The following is a 19,641-nucleotide window of genomic DNA, read 5'->3' on the forward strand; positions in this document are numbered from 1 at the left end:
CGTAAAGAGTGGGGCGTTGAGGAGGAAAAGCCCCTTTCATATACGGAGTAATTTCTTTTCGTTTTAAGTTTTAATCTCGCTCCCTACTTTCATTTAAAAAAACTTTTTTTTTTGTTTAATTTCTGGACGTTTTTGAATTAATGCATGTTTTGATCTTGGCTTTGTTTGATCCTATAAACAAGACATATTCTTCTGGAACATATGATTATGCTTTGTGACGTGTTTTTTGAATTTTTATTTAAATTTGAGTTTTCTCTTCGTCTTTTTCTTCTGGCGTTTGTGCTGTTATCGTTGTTTTTTTTTTGTTTTTTTTTCATGTTTTGTTTAGACTAGTTTCTCTTGTTTCATTTTTTTTTTTTTACCGCTGGTAAAGGCTTCTGGGTGTGAAGCAAAAATTTTCGGATTGTTCATTATTGAAAGTTTACTTCTTTTGTTTTTCTTCACTGTCTTGTTTAAAATATTATACCTGTTTTTCAAAAAAATATATCATATATTTAAATTTGAAGACAGAAAAGAATTCACAGAGAAACTCGTAAAGCTGAAGATCTATGATACTTGAAGCAGCTAGAAGGAATAGATTGATTTTTTTAAACGAATAGCGATATTCTTCTGTTATCCTGGAGGCAAGCTGGATAAGATGTCTTTATATAAGATGCCATACTAAGGCATATTTACCATAGAAATAGGGGCTAAATTTTCTAATCCTCTCCTCAGCTGCTTCAAGGCTGAGAAATAATTATCTGGGGGAAACGATGAAAATGTAACATTTGTCGTCCTGAAAACGGAACTTTTTTTTTTAAACTTGTAATAGACGATGTGATTTGAATCTTAAAGGGCCGTAAAACGGAACTTCAAAGTGAAGGAGGTAGCAAACTTACAATGTCTTTCCTGAGACTTCTCTACCTAATAACTTGTATTTAATGTGTTTGATTTATTCTATCATTGGAGAGTAGGAATAATAGTAAAGGCCGAAGGTAACAGTAAAGGCTGACCATTTTCATGGATCAGGGTTTTGGTAAAGTAATGTTAAAATCTTAAAAATTCGGAATCATCTGTTTAAATTGCACTACTTCTCGCCACAATTTTATAGTTTTAACTGACAGGCTATACCTTGGAGGAAAGAGGAATGCCCCTCCCTCCGTAGGCAATACCTTTGGTTAAATCTGTCAAATTAAGTGCTAGTAAAGTAGGTAATAAAATATATCAACATAAAAAATATCGGCAGTCTAAGCCAAATTTGATCTGAAAATGACCTATTTATTTGTATTTGATGTTCCTAATACATATCAATAGTAGAAAAAGACAGAAAGTTTACTGCTAAATAAACCATACATATAAATCTGTATAAACTCGAAAATCAAAATCATTATACACAGGAAAAGACATTGTATGAAGACGATTATATTTGGTATTTGTAGAATTTTACCTACCTTATATTCCGAAAATTACTGCAAAACTGAAAAAAGTTTGTTTAAAAAATAATTTACGTGTTATCTTCACAAGTAATTTAAGTATATTGAATATTTTCAATTCCGGTAAGGATAAAACGCCAATTACTCGTCGAAGAGAGGTGTATCAAATACCATGTAGTTGTGGTAATTATTACATTGGTCTAACCCACCAAAATTTGGGAACAAGATTATAGCAACACAAAAGAAAGTATTGATAAAGCATTAAAATCTAAAAATAGCTCCATAATCTTTCGATTCAGCTATAAGTAATCGTATTTTTGAAATCCGAACCATTATGTTCTATTTGACGAAACAATTCCAATTAGCAATGACCTAGGAATCAAACAAACTGTCCACGAGGCAATTGAAATCAAACGAAACCTAAATAATAATACATTGCTAAATAGAGACATGGGTGAGTACACACTCAACCCTATGTACACAAAATTCATGATAGAAAATAATCTAATTCAAAATAAAACAAAAATAGGAACCAATAAAAACAAGCCTGATCCCAAAAAAATTACAAGATTAGCTGCGGAGAAGGCAAACATCGCAATAAGAAATTATTCCAATTTGTAATAAATACAGTTAGCGAAATGAATGAACCTTTTTAGCCTGTAAAATGTTAGCTTTTATCACACAGTTTTGGTTGAACTTTTCGTTAAGAAGTAAGGATTTGTAACCAAGAAACCAGAGGTAAACGAATTTTTAACCAAGAACTTTTATTGTAAGTATTTTTTGTGCTATCTTTTATTATTTTTCTATGCTGATGACGGCCCTTAGATATAGGGCCGAAATATTCAAATAGGTTTTGTTCATTCACGGTCTTGGGAAAAAAGTCCTCATTATTTTCTCTTCTGTATTTGTATTATGTGGTCTTCGGCAGTGTGGTCTTCGTCATAATCCAGCGAATAATGTAAGGAAAATGCATATTGCTCAACAAAGAGTTCCGTTAAACTTTCTTCATTGCAAGCAGAAAGCATAATAAAATATCAAAAACCACTAAATGTAAGAAAAAAACCCAGCCTTGATAAGAACAAAAATGGTTGATGATAAGAAGAAGAACTAGGAATGAAAAGCTTGACACTAAAAGATTCAACAGATCATAAACATAAACTAATGATTCCCCATTTTCACCAAAAAGTTAACTGATGACTATTTAATTAGGCTAAAAAATGAACATTCACTCATTCAGTTGTAAAGGAATTCTTCTATGACTTGTGACACCGCTAATCGATCACTAGTAAAACAAAGTCCAGCAGGGGAGGAGACGCAGCTAAAGCAATGTTGAACTTTCATTTGAGTGATTAAATTAAATTTTTATGTTCCTATAAAATCCAGTCGCCGTTTTTCTCTCGGTGTGATGGAGTGACCCTTCTAATTTTTCGCATTTTCTTCGTTGAATATTTTAGTTTCAAGTTTTGCTTTCCAATTCTTCGTGTGCGTTGGTGCCTATTTTTTTTTCTTTTACAGTTTTTAGTTTTATTTTTTGCTTCTTATAGTTGTTGGTACCCTGTTTTTCGAAACTATTTTGAATCTTTTTCCTGCACTGAAGATGACATGGCAGAAAGTCTTTGCTGAAACATATGCATTTTGCCTATCTTTTTCACCAGCTTTAAAGGCTCTCGTTTTTCGTTCTTGGTCTGTTTTTTTTTTCGTTGTTAAAATATGACCTCACACTTTATTTAGATTTTATTATATTGTTAGGTTTATCACAATCCAGTAAAACCCAAAAGTTTCATTTCTTTTTCAGTAAATCCTTGAACAATTTAATTAGTCTATTAGCTGCAGAGCTGCCCCGTTTATAGCTGCCACTATTACAGTAAGATGTGTACATATTTCTTCTATGATCTCTGCTTGTTTCTTCTGATCTTTTTCCCTTTTATGTTCAAATATAAGTTCTCTAATTCCGGGTAATAGCCAACCAGAATACTGGTCGAGAACACTTGTCCCAAGTATTACATTCTTCATGTGTTTCCTATGTGGAAGACCTTCACTGTAAATATATGCTTTTTCTATCTGAATTATTTTGTCATTGATTTGACGGAGTTTTAATTCTTGTTGCTGGTCAACATCATTTATTTTACTTTGAAAATGTTTTGCTCTTTGTTGGAATTCCTTTATTGCTTCTTTTAAGTAGACGGTCGACATTTTGTTATCCTGAAAGAAATTTCCGTGTTCTTCTGTAAGTTCAAGGTACATTTCTTCCAGAAAATCTGCCTCGTCAGCGATCTTCATAGGAAGAACCAAGCTATCAGAGAGTTTTATTGTCACTAGCGCCCACAGATGTGCTACAGCCAAATGGAAAGAAAATTCAGGATCCAGAAATTTTTTCATTGCTTCAAATGTCTCATATGTACTGTGGTATAAGGGATAGTCAACATGCGGCCATTCTTTAGGATCTGGCATCCATAAAAAATAGGCTGCTGGTATCCCAAGTTTTTGGTAGAAGCCAGAATGGTCAGAAACACTCGACAGTCCATAGCCAATTAGTGATGTTGTAAATCGCCTCATTAAATTCCAATGCGAGTATAAATTCTCAAAGCCCAAGCTTTTATTTGGTGCTGGTACCTGGAATGAAATAAAAATTTAAAGAGTAAAATTAAATGTGCTTATTCGCACGACTGTCAATATCTTGGATTTATCACCGAATTAGTGTATTTTTGCTCCTTTATTTGGTTTTACGAATTCATGATTTTCCTTGTATATTTCCAAAATGTTTTTTTAAACATTGGTCCTAAGCACGTCCGTAAGGGCCGATAGGGTCCTTTGAGGGTATTTCATACCCTGAAACGCAAAGATCTTTACGTTTCCTCTTATGATTTTTTTCCGGATTTGCATACTTTAATGAATTTTCATCGTTCCTGAATACATTCTCCAGCAGTTGCTAATTGGCCTCTCTGTATGGAAAGTTCATGCATACCCGATGTACTAAAAGCTATCAAACTACTAGAATAACTGTTGACTTGGGATGAATTATGTGTAGTTCTGTTTGCTCATCCGCCGTAAATTGATCTGTCCACATGAAAGATGTATTGTTTATCGTTTTATATTTTAAATACTAAGTAAATACACCTGGAAGCACTAGGGGAATAAAGGATACCCCCTAGATTAGTCTGAGCTATCCTCTTAAAAAATTGGAAATGCTCTACCTTGAATTACAATTTTTGAGACTTCGACTTTCTAATCGATGGAAAAAAGCTCGGATACTCTTTGAAATCCACCATTGGCTGGGGCCCCATGCTCAAGGTTTGTGTCCAGTGACAAGTTTTGTATGTTATTTTCTGCAGCCCTACGGTAATAACATTTCAATGCAAGACTACTGTTCTGATATCACTCAATAGCTAAGACTCAGTTTTATCCATCTACCTTAGTACAGTTTTGAAATTTGCTTTGTCTTCTCTTACATTGAAAAACACCTTGAAACATGCGAAAATAGATAAATTTTCCTAGTGTGTAATTCAGTTCAATAAATCCCTAAGAAAAGGTCTAAGCAATATCATAACTCTGGTTCGGTGAATCGATAGATCTAAAACTATATAGGCCAGATGACATGAGTCTAGTATCTTCTCAGTGGAAGTTACAGCTGTAAGCTTGTCGCATAATTGTATGTTTTACTGGGAACGTAAAGCTTAAGCGGTCTACTTAACGGACTAGACCAATTGGAAAGATGGAGAAGTGTTTCTTGCGATAATGCGTTGCAGAACGTTCTGTTACACATGTTTCCAAGTTAAATTAAGAAATGTTCAACAAGAATAAATTGACGTTCATTGCAGTTTGCAGCTTATGGTAGAAGCAGATGCATCTCGCGGCATAGAAATATGTTTTACCTATTTGGTGCATATTCATGAAATGGAATCTTAGGAATTATCTCAAATGATGTACCGCTAATTATACGAGGCAGTATGATAGTCGTCTTTGTTCGAGCAACGCTTTGTAAATATTTGACAAATCATTCTTGATTTCTACCAAAGTTGGTATTTAGATATATGAGCTTGTGGAATACCAATATAGACACATAGTCAGCTGAATACATTTTAATAACTACATTAATTGTTAATGTTGGAGATGATACACAGTATTGAAATTAAGCTAATATAAGGATTTTCAAAGTGTATGATTGGAGGACCAAAGGAGGGCTTTTAGACCTCGTTTCCCCCCAATTCCCTTGACTTGACACATATAGGAATGTTTACTTCTTTCAAATCATGATCGTTCATGGAGCTGCTAATTTTACAAACAAAGTTTGATTTTCCCCAAAGCTGGTATTCAAAGTTTCATGGGGTTTATTGATTTCATATATCAGGCTATTGCTTAGTGTAGTTGCTGTTAACTATATTTCACGGGTAATTTGTAATAAGAAGATAATATCTCAATCCGGGAAATTGAAGAAACACCTTTTTTCATTTGTCATCATTTCTGCTCCAGCCTATTGAAAAACTTTCCCCTATACAGTAGATAAGAGTAATTGCCTGTAGTTGAATGAGAACTATAGATGCTGTTGGTCATGCTATTTTCATGCTCTGGAACAAAGACTCTGAGAATTGTATCACCTTTCTAAAATGTTATCAAAATAATAGTAAATACAATAAAATTTACCTGTTTTGCTGCTTCGATTAATACGTTTTTCATGAGCGGTGTTGCAGCAACAAAAAGATTGTATGGATAGACAACAGAAATGTCGACATTTAGCATTGCAACCGCTTTATTCTGAAGTGAATGATAATTTTCTTCAATCCATTCGTTTGTACCCATATAGCCAAACTCCGATGAACCCCAGCTTCCGAAAATGATTGTCCGTCGTGGTTGCCAACCTTTAAGAGTTTTCTGTGATATTTATACAATTCTTGGGTATACCAACATTAGCTAATAATATATCTTTTACAACTATTAGGAATTAAGGTTGTGTGAGTGATCCAGTCAGATATTATTGATTGATATCAATGACAATAATGGCTGTTCTTCAGAAGCCAATCTTGGATTTGGTGAGATCGAAGAAATTATATCTTTCATCTTTCATTATGATCTTTTATTTAGATTTTTCGGAATACTTCAACCACTTAAATATATATTTCTCACATCAAAATTTAAAATAGATATAGGATCCTGAAAAAAGTGAATATATTTAAAAGACCAGGGGTATCAAGAAGTAAAGAGAGCCAAGCAAAAAATCAAGGAACGTTATCGCAATGGCGAAGATTATCGAGAAGCAATAATTGAAGTAGCCAAACAAAAGATCAAGAGTGTTATCCGGGTCGCAGCGGTAGCTAGCAACCTAGTAAGAGACGACCACGCCCCACAGTGAGAACTAAAATAACCCATAACTCCTAAAAATGGAGTCAGACCAAAACAAGACGTGCATTATGAGAACCGCCTAGTCCGAAAACCCCATTTAGAAAGTTTACCGTCACTTGGCTTGAAAAACAAAGCAATTATATTGGCTTGAAAATCAAGAAAAGTGGCTGGAACCACGATATTCTGCATATGTGGCATCTTTGTTTCTTTCTGCTTTTATTTTCTTCTCAGCAGGCTGAGCACTGGAAAATCATAGAGATCTGTATAATGGCTCATATTAAAGGAAACCGCTACATTTAGTGCCTTTTGTAATTAAAAAAAAAAAAGTTTTTGAAGTAGAATCAATTATGACAAAAAAACTGCATTTTTGTTTACAAGCTTGATGAATGACGTTACGGACTTACCTTTCTTCTTTAACTCACAGAGAGATCGCACTACTTCCATCATAGTTGCTGTTGCAGAAGATGGGTCAACAGAGCCATACACCCATGCGTCTCTATGATTCCCTAAGAAAGAAAAAAACAATAGAAAAGAAAAAAATCCAGAGTGTGTTGTCAGATCTAGACAATAGCTCCATGAGCTTACTTGCAGCATGAACAGGTGTTTTCTGCTTCACCCTGCAGCTGAAATTCAGATGTTATGTTGGAATTTTTTTTAACGGTAAGCTTCCCACATTCACGACCAATTCTATAGGCAGTACAATAGCGTGACCTAAGTAAATAGCTAAGTGAGCTTTATGTACTTTTTTTTTTCATCAGGTTACTTCGTTCGGAAGGAGCTATTAGAGATTGCTATTTTGTTCAAAATAGTCGAAATATCCCATAATTATGCCTCACAGAAATGACTTGAGCCATCACAGCCCCTGGGGCAATGATTATAAATTTGAGCCATCACAGCTCCTGGGGCAAGGGTTATAAATTGTGCAATTTGCTCATTTTTTACACCAAGACCAGGACATCATTTGTGATTTACTGAAAACAAAATGCACTTTAAGTGTTTTCTTCTTTATAACTTTAATAAATGCAAAATTGGTGAGACTTTCAGGAATGAATAAAGTGATAATCTGCATTTCATTACTTCTTTTCTGTAAGAAACAAATCGGTAAGTATCTCACTAAAAAAAAAAATGGTGAGAAACAAATTGTAGCTCTTAATTATTTCTGGAATATGCCTCTTATCCATTGTTTCGACGAAAGTACCCTTTCCGACATCGTAATTTCTCTCATGTCTCTCCATTTCTAACATTTTATGGGAAAATCACCCCTAAATTTTAGTGAAGCATTATTAAGTCCATGCCATAAGATCAGAATCTTGGAAAAAGCGCTAATAATTAGTATCTTAAAGTTTGTAGTAAAGTGTGATTGTTTAGAGGTGACAAACGATAAAGGATCCTTGTCTGCTCCTATAATTAGAGGTTTTATGATGTTATATATGATGGCTGTTGGAATGTGAGTGTAGCTTCTTTTAACTAAAGTGAAGAAACCGTCTGAAAAGTATTTTTGGTGTGCTTTTTGCAAGTTCACTTAGGGTAACAGAAAATCTCAATATTTAGGCCATCGGGTCTTTTCTGGGTTCATCGGAGCATGAAGGTTTTGAACCCTGGAATCTTCCTAATTCTAAAAAGACATAATATGCACGTGTAGGCTAAAGGGTTATGCCAGAGCCATACCATGTTCACATGTGCTAGTAAAGAAAAGCAACAACAAACAAGAAGATTTATAAATCATTCTGGTTTGCCTTGAGTTTAACGTCACACTCGTACTTTAGAAGTTGAAAAATAAATGGCAAGACATTGGTTTGAAAAGATTATATCAACAATAAATGGTTCAGAAGTGCCGTCTGCTAATTATGTCTTTGTATCTTCTGCCAGGCTCATTATACAGTTAAAATCCGCTGTTTCAAGGTGCCATGTTTTATTTTTCTGATTAAAGAAAACATACTTTAAATCTTCACTGATCTGTTCATCATAAAGTTTACGTTTGAATTGTGAACAGCGTTCTACTTGAGAAATTATGAACGGGATTTATAATTGGCGCCTTAGTCCTGCATGGATTGGATTTTATCCCTAATTGTGACTATAATGTGGCTCGGGTATTAGACATTATTTATTGATATCCCTATTGTGTAATGCCTGTCACAAAGAAATAATAGGACGGGAAGTTTTTTCCTCTCTTACGGCTAAAGCTTCGTCCAATAATAGAGGCAATTTGAACAAATAAGCTGACCCCTCACCCTGAATTTGCAAAGAACTTCCTGTTCATTCATTATTTTCCCCTAATCATAAAGTATGCATTTTAGAAAGGTTCTTTGAATTTCTTTCTTATACCACCTTTGGCTTTGTTCTAGAGTTTACAGCAGATTTTTGGAGGGTCGGTTATTTTAATTGCCGTTAGAAGTAGAACAGCAATCAGATTAACTCTAATAACTTTAGGATATTCTTATGCTATTCTGTGTTGTTTTTCTCTGAAGGCTATTATGACCTACAGTATGCTAACGTTGTCTTCGTGGGTAAGCAGGTAGGAAGGAAAAAACATCTAAAACCCGAGAAATCGTAAAATCATACACCTTATTTGGAGTATTTCTTCAATATACGGTGCAAGAGCGGAGACTGTAATTTTGCCTTGTCTAGTACCCCGCCTTTTTCTCTTAAGAATTTTTTCGTAAAAAATTGATTCTTTTAAGTTTGTATTCCTTATATTATTATCTTGTCGAAAGATAAGTGTGTATGAACATTACATTCACTTATTACGTCATATATGGTTATCTATATATATAAAAACTAGCTGTTGGGTGGCGCTTCGCAATTCCCAATTTGATTAGCATAACTGATGCTCAAAGAGTCTATGCCAAAAAACTTGCTGCTGATAGAGAAAGTCAGAAAAGAAAGCGTGCCGAGGAATCAAAAGAACAGCAAGGAAACAGGCTTGAGGCTAAAGAACGCAAAACCGCGCAGTTAGATGAAGATCCACCTGGACAGCGAGAGTCAAAACATATCAAAACTGAAAATGATAGCGATGATGATTGGGTTCGGGATTTTGACTTGGATAAGGTCATCAATGCCTACCAGATTTTAGTTAAAAAAACAAAGGTTCGGCGATATGTATTTCATAGTGAAGCTGAAAAATAAAGAAGAAAAAGAAAACTGAAAAAAGAAAAATGTAAAAAACTAAAAAGAAAAACACTCAAAGAGAAATTACAGACCAGGACACAAATGACGACCGGGACAGAGGGAATATAAATAACGACCGGGACACTCAAGGAGAAATTACAGACTGGGATACCGGGACACAAATGACGACCGGGACACAAGCAATATAAATGACGACCAGGACACAGGTATTTAAGAATATCATATATCTATATATATAAAAATAAGTTGTCTGTCTGTCTGTGGGTCTGTGGATCTGTGGATCAGGTGACGTCATGTTTCGGCTGACGTCATGAAATTAGTTGCCGTCATTTTTGTTATGACGATGCTTAGTATATTGTAAAACACATTAATTTGGTTAATAATATACCATTTAAAACACCAAAATGAACATGTTGGAGTAGTCACTCGGTGAGAGAGGGTGTCAGAACGGAGAATGAAGGTCCCAGGTTCAAATCCTGGTTAGGCTAAGAAAGGTAAAAAACTAAAAACTAAAAAAAAACTGAAAAAACTAAAAAAAGGCAAAAACTACAAAAAAAACTAAAAACTAATAAAAAAAATAAAAAAGCCGAAAAACTAAAGAAACTAAAAAAAGGAAAAAACTTAAAAAACTAAAAACTAAAAAAAAGGAAAAATGAAAAATAGAAGAGAAAAAGAATACTAATAAAATTAAAAATAAAAATAAAAAAAAATAAAAAAGATAAAAAGCTAAAAAAAGGTAAAAACCAATAAAAACTAAAAAGAAAAAAAGGTAAAAAACTAAAAAAAATTCATCTAAAAAACTAAAAAAAACTAAAAAACGTAAAAACTAAAAGAACTAAAAAAGTAAAAAAAAAATAAAAAAAGGAAAAAACTGAAAAATAAGCGGGATATAAAACAGGGGGATATAAATGACGACCGGGACACCGGGACATAAGGAATATAAATGAATCAGAAAATACAACTCATGTTTCCAAATGACGTCGTTTGGAGCCCAAATTGAAAATCCAGATCAATTTATGTCTACTTTCAAAGTAAAAGGGCAAATTTATCATAGAGCAGGGTCTCTTCTACCATTCTCAGGCGAGAATCATAAATTTTTACAATTGTACTTCATCAGTGATAGAAATTCTGAATTGAATGCACGTTGCGAAATTTCTCCCAACATTGAAAGGACAATCGTTTCCCAATTACAACATCTTTTCCACGAAAATAATAATTTAGTGCGTCTGTTCAAAACAGCCATCGATTTGATGCCTACTTATACGCATAAAATTGTGATTTCCGCTGACAAAACGCCTCCTGGCCAACATGTGCGTAGATACAATGCTCCAACTATCGACGAAGTGGCCATCGTTATGGTCGGTGATCAGTTTTTACCTCGAGATATTATTCTCAGGGTTTCCACCACACGTGCTACAACTAAAAATAGGCCTACCAATAATACTTTTAAGAAATATAAACCCACCAAAGCTTTGCTATGGCACTCGACCTGCCGTAAAAAAAACAATGGAAAACCTAATAGAGGCCACAATCTTGACAGGGCCTTTTGAGGGTGAGGCTGTTCTTATTCCTCGCATTCCCAAGATTCCAACGGATCTGCATTTTCAATTTAAAAGATTGCAATTCCCAATTCGATTAGCATTTGCAATCACCATTAACAAACCTCAAGGTCAATCATTAGAAAAATGTGGTATAGATCTTAATACTGATTGTTTTTCCCATTGACAATTGTACGTTGCATGTTCGAGGGTCGGAAAACCTGACAATCTATTTATATGCAGCGACAATTGGACAGCGAAGAATGTTGTATATTCGCAAGTTTTACGCAGTTAATTTGTATTTTATCTATCCATCTATCTATCTATCTATATAAAAACGAGTTGTATGTATGCATGTTTGTTTGTTTGTAAAAAGAGCGTTTGCATATGATGTCATTATTAGTACATACGGCTTTGTATATGCAGAGACAATGGGAAAGCCAAGAATGTTGTATATTCGCAATTTTTACGTAGTTTAACTCCTGCAGACGAAATGAATGCTTGCCTAAAAAATTCTAATTTATAGGCACACGTAAAAATATTAAAATTAACTACAAATATGCGTGTCCGATTGCAAAACGATGACTCTGGTCAAACAGTAGACTCAATTTCAGGACGTATACAACTACCTGCTGATTTCTGTAATTTAGTGACGTCCAAAAATGAATTGATTGAAAAAGTATTTCCGAATATTCTAAAAAATTATAAAAATAATAAATGGCTAAGTGAAAGAGCGATTCTCGCACCCAAAAATATAGACGTCCACGAAATCAATAATATTGTTTTGAACAAGATTCGAGACCAGGCAGTCCTTTACAAGTCAGTCGACACAGTTTTGGAACCAAATGAAGCGGTTAATTATCCATCTGAATTTTTAAATTCCATAGATCCTTCAGGGTTTCCACCATACGTGCTACAACTAAAAATAGGCGTACCAATAATACTTTTGAGAAATATCAACCCACCAAAGCTTTGCAATGGCACGCGACTTGCCGTAAAAAAAAACAATGGAAAACCTAATAGAGGCCACAATCTTGACAGGGCCTTATGAGGGTGAGGCTGTTCTTATTCCTCGTATTCCCATGATTCCAACGGATCTGCTTTTTCAATTTAAAAGATTGCAATTCCCAATTCGATTAGTATTTGCAATCACCATTAACAAAGCTCAAGGTCAATCATTAGAAAAATGTGGTATAGATCTTAATCCTGATTGTTTTTCCCATGGACAATTGTACGTTGCATGTTCGAGGGTCGGTAAACCTGACAATGTATTTATATGCAGCGACAATTGGACAGCGAAGAATGTTGTTTATTCGCAAGTTTTACGCAGTTAATTTGTATTGTATCTATCTATATAAAAACGAGTTATGTGGATGCATGTTTGTTTGTTTGTAAAAAGAGCGTTTGTATATGACGTCATTATTAGTACATACGGCTTTGCATATGCACAGACAATGGGAAAGCCAAGAATGTTGTTTATTCGCAATTTTTGCGTAGTTTGAAACACATATATAAATCTATCTATATTCACAGGTGGGACACAGGGACACAACTACAATGGCGCATAACTAATATGGCGCGTAACGACTTACGCGCGCGGGGGGGCTTGGGGGGGGCGCGAAGCGCCCCACCAACTAGGTGTTGGGGTGGCGCGAAGCGCCACCCCAACAGCTAGTATATATATATATATATATATATATATATATATATATATATATATATATATATATTTATATATATATAATATATATATATATATATATATATATATATTTATATATATATATACTAGCTGTTGGGGTGGCGCTTCGCGCCACCCCAACACCTAGTTGGTGGGGGCGCTTCGTGCCCCCCCCAAGCCCCCCCCGCGCGCGTAAGTCGTTACGCGCCATAATAGTTACGCGCCATTGTAGTTGTGTCCCTGTGTCCCACCTGTGAATATAGATAGATATATATATATATATATATATATATATATATATATATATATATATATATATATATATATATATTATATATATATATATATATATATATGGTTTTTAACTACGTAAAACTTGCGAATATACAACATTCTTTGCTGTCCCATTGTCTTTGCATATAAATAGATTGTCAGGTTTACCGACCTCTTGAACATGCAACATATAATGGTCCATGGGAAAACAATCTGTATTCAGATCTATACCTCATGATTCTAATGATTGCCCTTGAGCTTTGTTGATGGTGATTGCTAATCGACCATTCCCTGTCCCGGTGTCCCGGTCGTCATTTACATCCCCCTGTTTCCCCCGGTGTCCCCCGTTGTAGTTGTGTCCCTGTGTCCCGGTCGTCATTTATATTCCCTGTGTCCCGGTCGTCATTTGTATCCCGGTGTCCCGGTCTGTATATACATTCGTTTTTTAGTTTTGTTTTTCTCCTTTTATTTTTTTCCTTTTTTTTTCTTTTTTAGCTTATTTAGATTTTTAGATTTTTTAGTTTTTTTATTAGTTTTTAGTTTTTTTCTTTTTAGTTTTTTTGTCCCGGTCGTCATTTATATCCCCCTGTTTCCCCCGGTGTCCCCGTTGTAGTTGTGTCCCTGTGTCCCCGGTCGTCATTTATATTCCCTGTGTCCCGGTCGTCATTTGTATCCCGGTGTACCGGTCTGTATATTACATTCGTTTTTTAGTTTTGTTTTTCTCCTTTATTTTTTTCCTTTTTTTTTCTTTTTTAGTTTATTTAGATTTTTAGATTTTTTAGTTTTTTTATTAGTTTTTAGTTTTTTTTTTCTTTTTAGTTTTTTTGTAGTTTTTACCTTCTTTTTAGTTTTGTTAATTTTTTTTTTACTTATGTCCTGGTCGTCATTTATACTCCCTGTGTCCCGGTGCTTTGTTGATTGCTAATCGAACATTCCTTTTGTCCTGGTCGCTTTCTCTTTGAGTGTCGTCATTTATTTTTTTCTTTTTTAGTTCTTTTAGTTTTTACCTTTTTTAGTTTTTTTTAGTTTTTTAGATAAATTTTTTTTTAGTTTTTTCCTTTTTTTCTTTTTAGTTTTTTTATTGGTTTTTACCTTTATGTTAGCTTATTTTTCAGTTTTTCCTTTTTTTTAGTTTTTTTTTTTATTTTTTATTTTTTTTTAGTTTTTTACCTTTTTTCAGTTTTTTTAGTTTTTTTAGTTTTTTAGTTTTTTAGCTTTTTTACTTTTTTTTATTAGTTTTTAGTTTTTTTGTAGTTTTTTGCCTTTTTTTTAGTTTTTTAATTTTTTTTTGTTTTTTTATTGGTTTTTACCTTTATTTTAGCTTATTTTTCAGTTTTTTTCCTTTTTTTTAGTTTTTTTTAGTTTTTAGTTTTTTTAGTTTTTTACCTTTTTTTAGTTTTTTTAGTTTTTTTAGTTTTTTAGCTTTTTTTATTTTTTTATTAGTTTTTAGTTTTTTTTTTGTAGTTTTTGCCTTTTTTTAGTTTTTTAGTTTTTTTTAGCTTTTTTATTAGTTTTTAGTTTTTTTTGTAGTTTTTGCCTTTTTTAGTTTTTTTAGTTTTTTAGCTTTTTTATTTTTTTTTATTAGTTTTTAGTTTTTTTTGTAGTTTTTGCCTTTTTTTAGTTTTTTCAGTTTTGACGTCACCTGATCCAGTTTTTTCAGGTGACGTCACCTGATCCACGATCCACAGATCCACAGACAACTTATTTTTATATATATAGATAGTTTTTTTTTACTTATGTCCTGGTCGTCATTTATACTCCCTGTGTCCCGGTGCTTTGTTGATTGCTAATCGAACATTCCTTTTGTCCTGGTCGCTTTCTCTTTGAGTTTCGTCATTTATTTTTTTCTTTTTTAGTTCTTTTAGTTTTTACCTTTTTTAGTTTTTTTTAGTTTTTTAGATGAAAATTTTTTTTAGTTTTTTCCTTTTTTTTTTAGTTTTTTTATTGGTTTTTTCCCTTTATTTTAGCTTATTTTTCAGTTTTTTTCCTTTTTTTAGTTTTTTTTTATTTTTTATTTTTTTAGTTTTTTACCTTTTTTTAGTTTTTTTAGTTTTTTTAGTTTTTTAGCTTTTTTACTTTTTTTATTAGTTTTTAGTTTTTTTTGTAGTTTTTGCCTTTTTTTAGTTTTTTTTCAGTTTTTTTTTTTAGTTTTTTATTGGTTTTTACCTTTATTTTAGCTTATTTTTCAGTTTTTTCCTTTTTTTAGTTTTTTTTAGTTTTTAGTTTTTTTAGTTTTTTACCTTTTTTTAGTTTTTTTAGTTTTTTTAGTTTTTTAGCTTTTTTATTTTTTTTATTAGTTTTTAGTTTTTTTTTGTAGTTTTTGCCTTTTTTTAGTTTTTTTAGTTTTTTAGCTTTTTTATTAGTTTTTTAGTTTTTTGTAGTTTTTGCCTTTTTTTTAGTTTTTTTAGTTTTTTAGCTTTTTTATTTTTTTTATTAGTTTTTAGTTTTTTTTTTGTAGTTTTTGCCTTTTTTTAGTTTTTTCAGTTTTGACGTCACCTGATCCAGTTTTTTCAGGTGACGTCACCTGATCCATCCATCCACAGACAGACAACTTATTTTTATATATATAGATTCACAGGTGGGACATAGGGACACAACTACAATGGCGCGTAACTAATATGGCGCGTAACGACTTACGCGCGCGGGGGGGGGGGGGGCGTTGGGGGGGGGGGGCGAAGCGCCACCCCAACAGCTAGTATATATATGTTTTTTAACTACGTAAAACTTGCGAATATACAACGTTCTTCGATGTCCCATTGTCTGTGCATATAAATAGATTGTCAGGTTTACCGACTCTTGAACATGCAACATAAAATTGTCCATGGGAAAAACAATCCGTATTCAGATCTATACCTGATTGTTCTAATGATTGCCCTTGAGCTTTGTTGATGGTGATTGCTAATCGAACATTCCCTGTGTCCCCTTCGTCATTTATATATCCCCCTGTGCCCCTGGCATCCCCCTTGTAGTTGTGTCCCTGTGTCCCGGTCGTCATTTATATTCCCAGTATCCCGGTCGTCATTTGTGTCCCAGTGTCCTAGTCTGTAATTTCTCTTTGAGCGTCCCAGTCGTCATTTATATTCCCTGTGTCCCGGTCGTCATTTGTGTCCCGGTGTCCCGGTCTGTAATTTATCTTTGAGTGTCCCAGTCGTCATTTATATCTCCCGGTCGTTATTTGTGTCCCAGTATCCCAGTCTGTAAATTCTCTTTGAGTGTCCCGGTCGTCATTTATATTCCCTGTGTTCCGGTTTTTAGTTTTCTTTTTCTCCTTTATTTTTTAGTTTTTTTCCTTTTTTTAGTTTTTTTTCTTTTTCAGTTTTTTTTTAGTTTTTTTTTTATTAGTTTTTGTTTTTTTTCTTTTTTTGTTTTTTTGGAGTTTTTACCTTTTTTTAGTTTTTTTTAGCTTTTTTTCTTTTTTAGTTTTTAGTTTTTTACCTTTTTTAGTTTTTTTAGTTTTTCTAGCTTTTTTAGTTTTTTTAGTATTATCTTTTTAGTTTTCTTTGTAGTTTTTACATTTTTAATTTTTTTCTTCTTTTGTATTAATGCTAAAGCCAAGGTTCGAACCTGGAACCTCTCTGACCTAGAACCTGGAACATAACGCTTTACCAACTCAGCTACTTCGGCTTGAATACATTTACCTTTTTTATTTTTTTTTATTTTTATTTTCCTTTTTTTAGTTTTCTTTTTCTCCTTTATTTTTGCTAAAGCCATGGTTCGAACCTGGAACCTCTCGGACCTAGAGCCTATTTTATATATATATGTAGATAAGTTGTCTGTGTGTCGAGTGACGTCATGTCTGTGTGTCGACTGACGTCATGTTTGTCGACTGACGAAATTACAGACCGGGACATCGGGACACAAATGACGACCGGGACACCGGGACATAGGGAATATAAATGACGACCGGGACACTCAAAGAGAAAGCGACCGGGACACAAGGAATGTTCGATTAGCAATCACCATCAACAAAGCATCGGGACACAAATGACGACCGGGACACAGGGAATATAAATGACGACCAGGACAAAAGTAAAAAAAAAAACTAAAAAAACTAAAAAAAAAGGTAAAAACTACAAAAAAAACTAAAAAGAAAAAAAAACAACTAAAAAACCAGTAAAAAAACTAAAAAAGCTAAAAAACTAAAAAAACTAAAAAAAGGAAAAAAAATAATTAAAGGAAAAAAACTGAAAAATAAAGGAGAAAAACAAAACTAAAAAAAATAAAAATAAAAAAAACTAAAAAGAAAAAAAGGGGAAAAACACAAAAATTTATTTCATCATATACCAATTCAAAACGAATGTATATACAGACCGGGACATCGGGACACAAATGACGACCGGGACACAGGGAATACAATGACGACCGGGACACAGGGACACAACTACAACGGGGACGCCGGGGGGCACAGGGGGATATATAAATGACGACGGGTACACAGGGAATGTTCGATTAGCAATCACCATCAACAAAGCGCAAGGGCAATCATTAGAATCATGAGGTATAACTAAAAACTAAAAAAAGGTTAAAAAACTAAAAACTAAAAAAAGACCAATTCAAAACGAATGTATATACAGACCGGGACACCGGGACACAAATGACGACCGGGGCACAAGGAATATAAATGACGACCGGGACACTCAAAGAGAAATTACAGACTGGGACACCGGGACACAAATGACGACCGGGACATAGGGAATATAAATGACGACCGGGACACAGGGACATAACTACAAAGGGGACGCCGGGGTGCACAGGGGGATATATAAATGACGATGGCGACTCAGGGAAAAAAGGTAAAAATCTAATAACTAAAAAAAAACTGAAAAAAATAAAAAAAGGCAAAAACTACAAAAAAAATAAAAACTAATAAAAAAACTAAAAAAGCTAAAAAACTAAAAAAACTAAAAAAAACTAAAAAAAACTAAAAAAAGGTAAAAAACTAAAAAAAACTAAAAAAAGGTAAAAAACTAAAAAAAAAACTAAAAACTAAAAAAGAAAAAAACTAAAAAATAGGAAAAAACTGAAAAATAAAAGAGAAAAAGAAAACTAAAAAAATATGAATAAATATATATAAAAATAAGTTGTTTGTGGGTTATGTCTGTCTGTCTGTCTGTCGAGTGACGTCGTGTTTGTCCGCATATGACGTCTGAATTATTTCACACTAATACAAAAGAAGAAAAAAAAACTAAAAAAGGTAAAAACTACAAAAAAAACTAAAAAGAAAAAAAACTAAAAAAGCTAAAAAACTAAAAAAAAACTAAAAAAAAAGATAAAAAACTAAAAACTAAAAAAAACTGAAAAAACTAAAAAAAAGGCAAAAACTAAAAAAAAAACTAAAAACTAATAAAAAAACTAAAAAAGCTAAAAAACTAAAAAAAACTAAAAAAAGGTAAAAAACAAAAAAAAACTAAAAACTAAAAAAGAAAAAACTAAAAAAAAGGAAAAAACTGAAAAATAAGAGAAAAAGAAAACTAAAAAAATATTAATAAATATAAAAAATATAAATATAAATATAATATAAATTAGCAATCAACAAAGCACCGAGACACAAATGACGACCGGGACACAGGGAGTATAAATGACGACCAGGACATAAGTAAAAAAAAAAAAACTAAAAAATGGTAAAAACTACAAAAAAACTAAAAACTAATAAAAAAACTAAAAAATCTAAAAATCTAAATAAACTAAAAAAGAAAAATAAGAAAAAAGGAAAAAAATAAAGGAGAAAAACAAAACTAAAAAAACGAATGTATATACAGACCGGGACACCGGGATACAAATGACGACCGGGACACAGGGAATATAAATGACGACCGGGACACAGGGACACAACTACAATGGGGACGCCGGGGGGCACAGGGGGATATAAATGACGACCGGGACACCGGGACACAAGGAATATAAATGACGCCCGGGACACTCAAAGAGAAATCACAGACTGGAACACCGGGACACAAATGACGACCGGGACACAGGGAATATAAATGACGACCGGGACACAGGGACATAACTACAAAGGGGACGCCGGGGTGCACAGGGGGATATATAAAGGACGATGGCGACTCAGGGAGTGGTCGATTAGCAATCACCATCAACAAAGCTCAAGGGCAATCATTAGAATCATGAGGTATAGATCTGAATACGGATTGTTTTCCCATGGACCATTATATGTTGCAAGTTCAAGAGTCGGTAAACCTAACAATCTATTTATATGCACAGACAATGGGACAGCAAAGAATGTTGTATATTCGCAAGTTTTACGTAGTTAAAA

The 19,641-nt window shown here is 33.3% G+C and overlaps 2 protein-coding genes across 3 annotated transcripts in view; one reads left to right on the top strand and one right to left on the bottom strand.

The window, feature by feature from the left end:
• LOC136027188 (tRNA N6-adenosine threonylcarbamoyltransferase, mitochondrial-like) overlaps positions 1–19,641 on the top strand; it is a 373,253-nt gene that overhangs the window by 34,159 nt on the left and 319,453 nt on the right. The gene's annotated exons all lie outside the window — the stretch shown is intronic.
• Positions 1,294–19,641, bottom strand: part of LOC136027189 (putative N-acetylated-alpha-linked acidic dipeptidase) — a 25,169-nt gene continuing 6,821 nt past the window's right edge. The window contains exons 2-4 of one of the 2 annotated variants that reach the window (XM_065704203.1): positions 7,154–7,255; positions 6,054–6,268; positions 1,294–4,025 (exon numbers count right to left, since the gene is read on the bottom strand). In XM_065704203.1, coding sequence (XP_065560275.1) covers positions 3,228–4,025; positions 6,054–6,268; positions 7,154–7,255 — 1,115 coding nt within the window. In that variant the 3' untranslated portion in view covers positions 1,294–3,227. Of the gene's footprint in view, positions 4,026–6,053; positions 6,269–7,153; positions 8,362–19,641 lie in introns of those variants that run through there. The other variant, XM_065704202.1, reaches the window with a different exon arrangement.

Source organism: Artemia franciscana, chromosome 5 (genome assembly GCF_032884065.1).
Source record: "Artemia franciscana chromosome 5, ASM3288406v1, whole genome shotgun sequence".
Taxonomy (NCBI): domain Eukaryota; kingdom Metazoa; phylum Arthropoda; class Branchiopoda; order Anostraca; family Artemiidae; genus Artemia; species Artemia franciscana.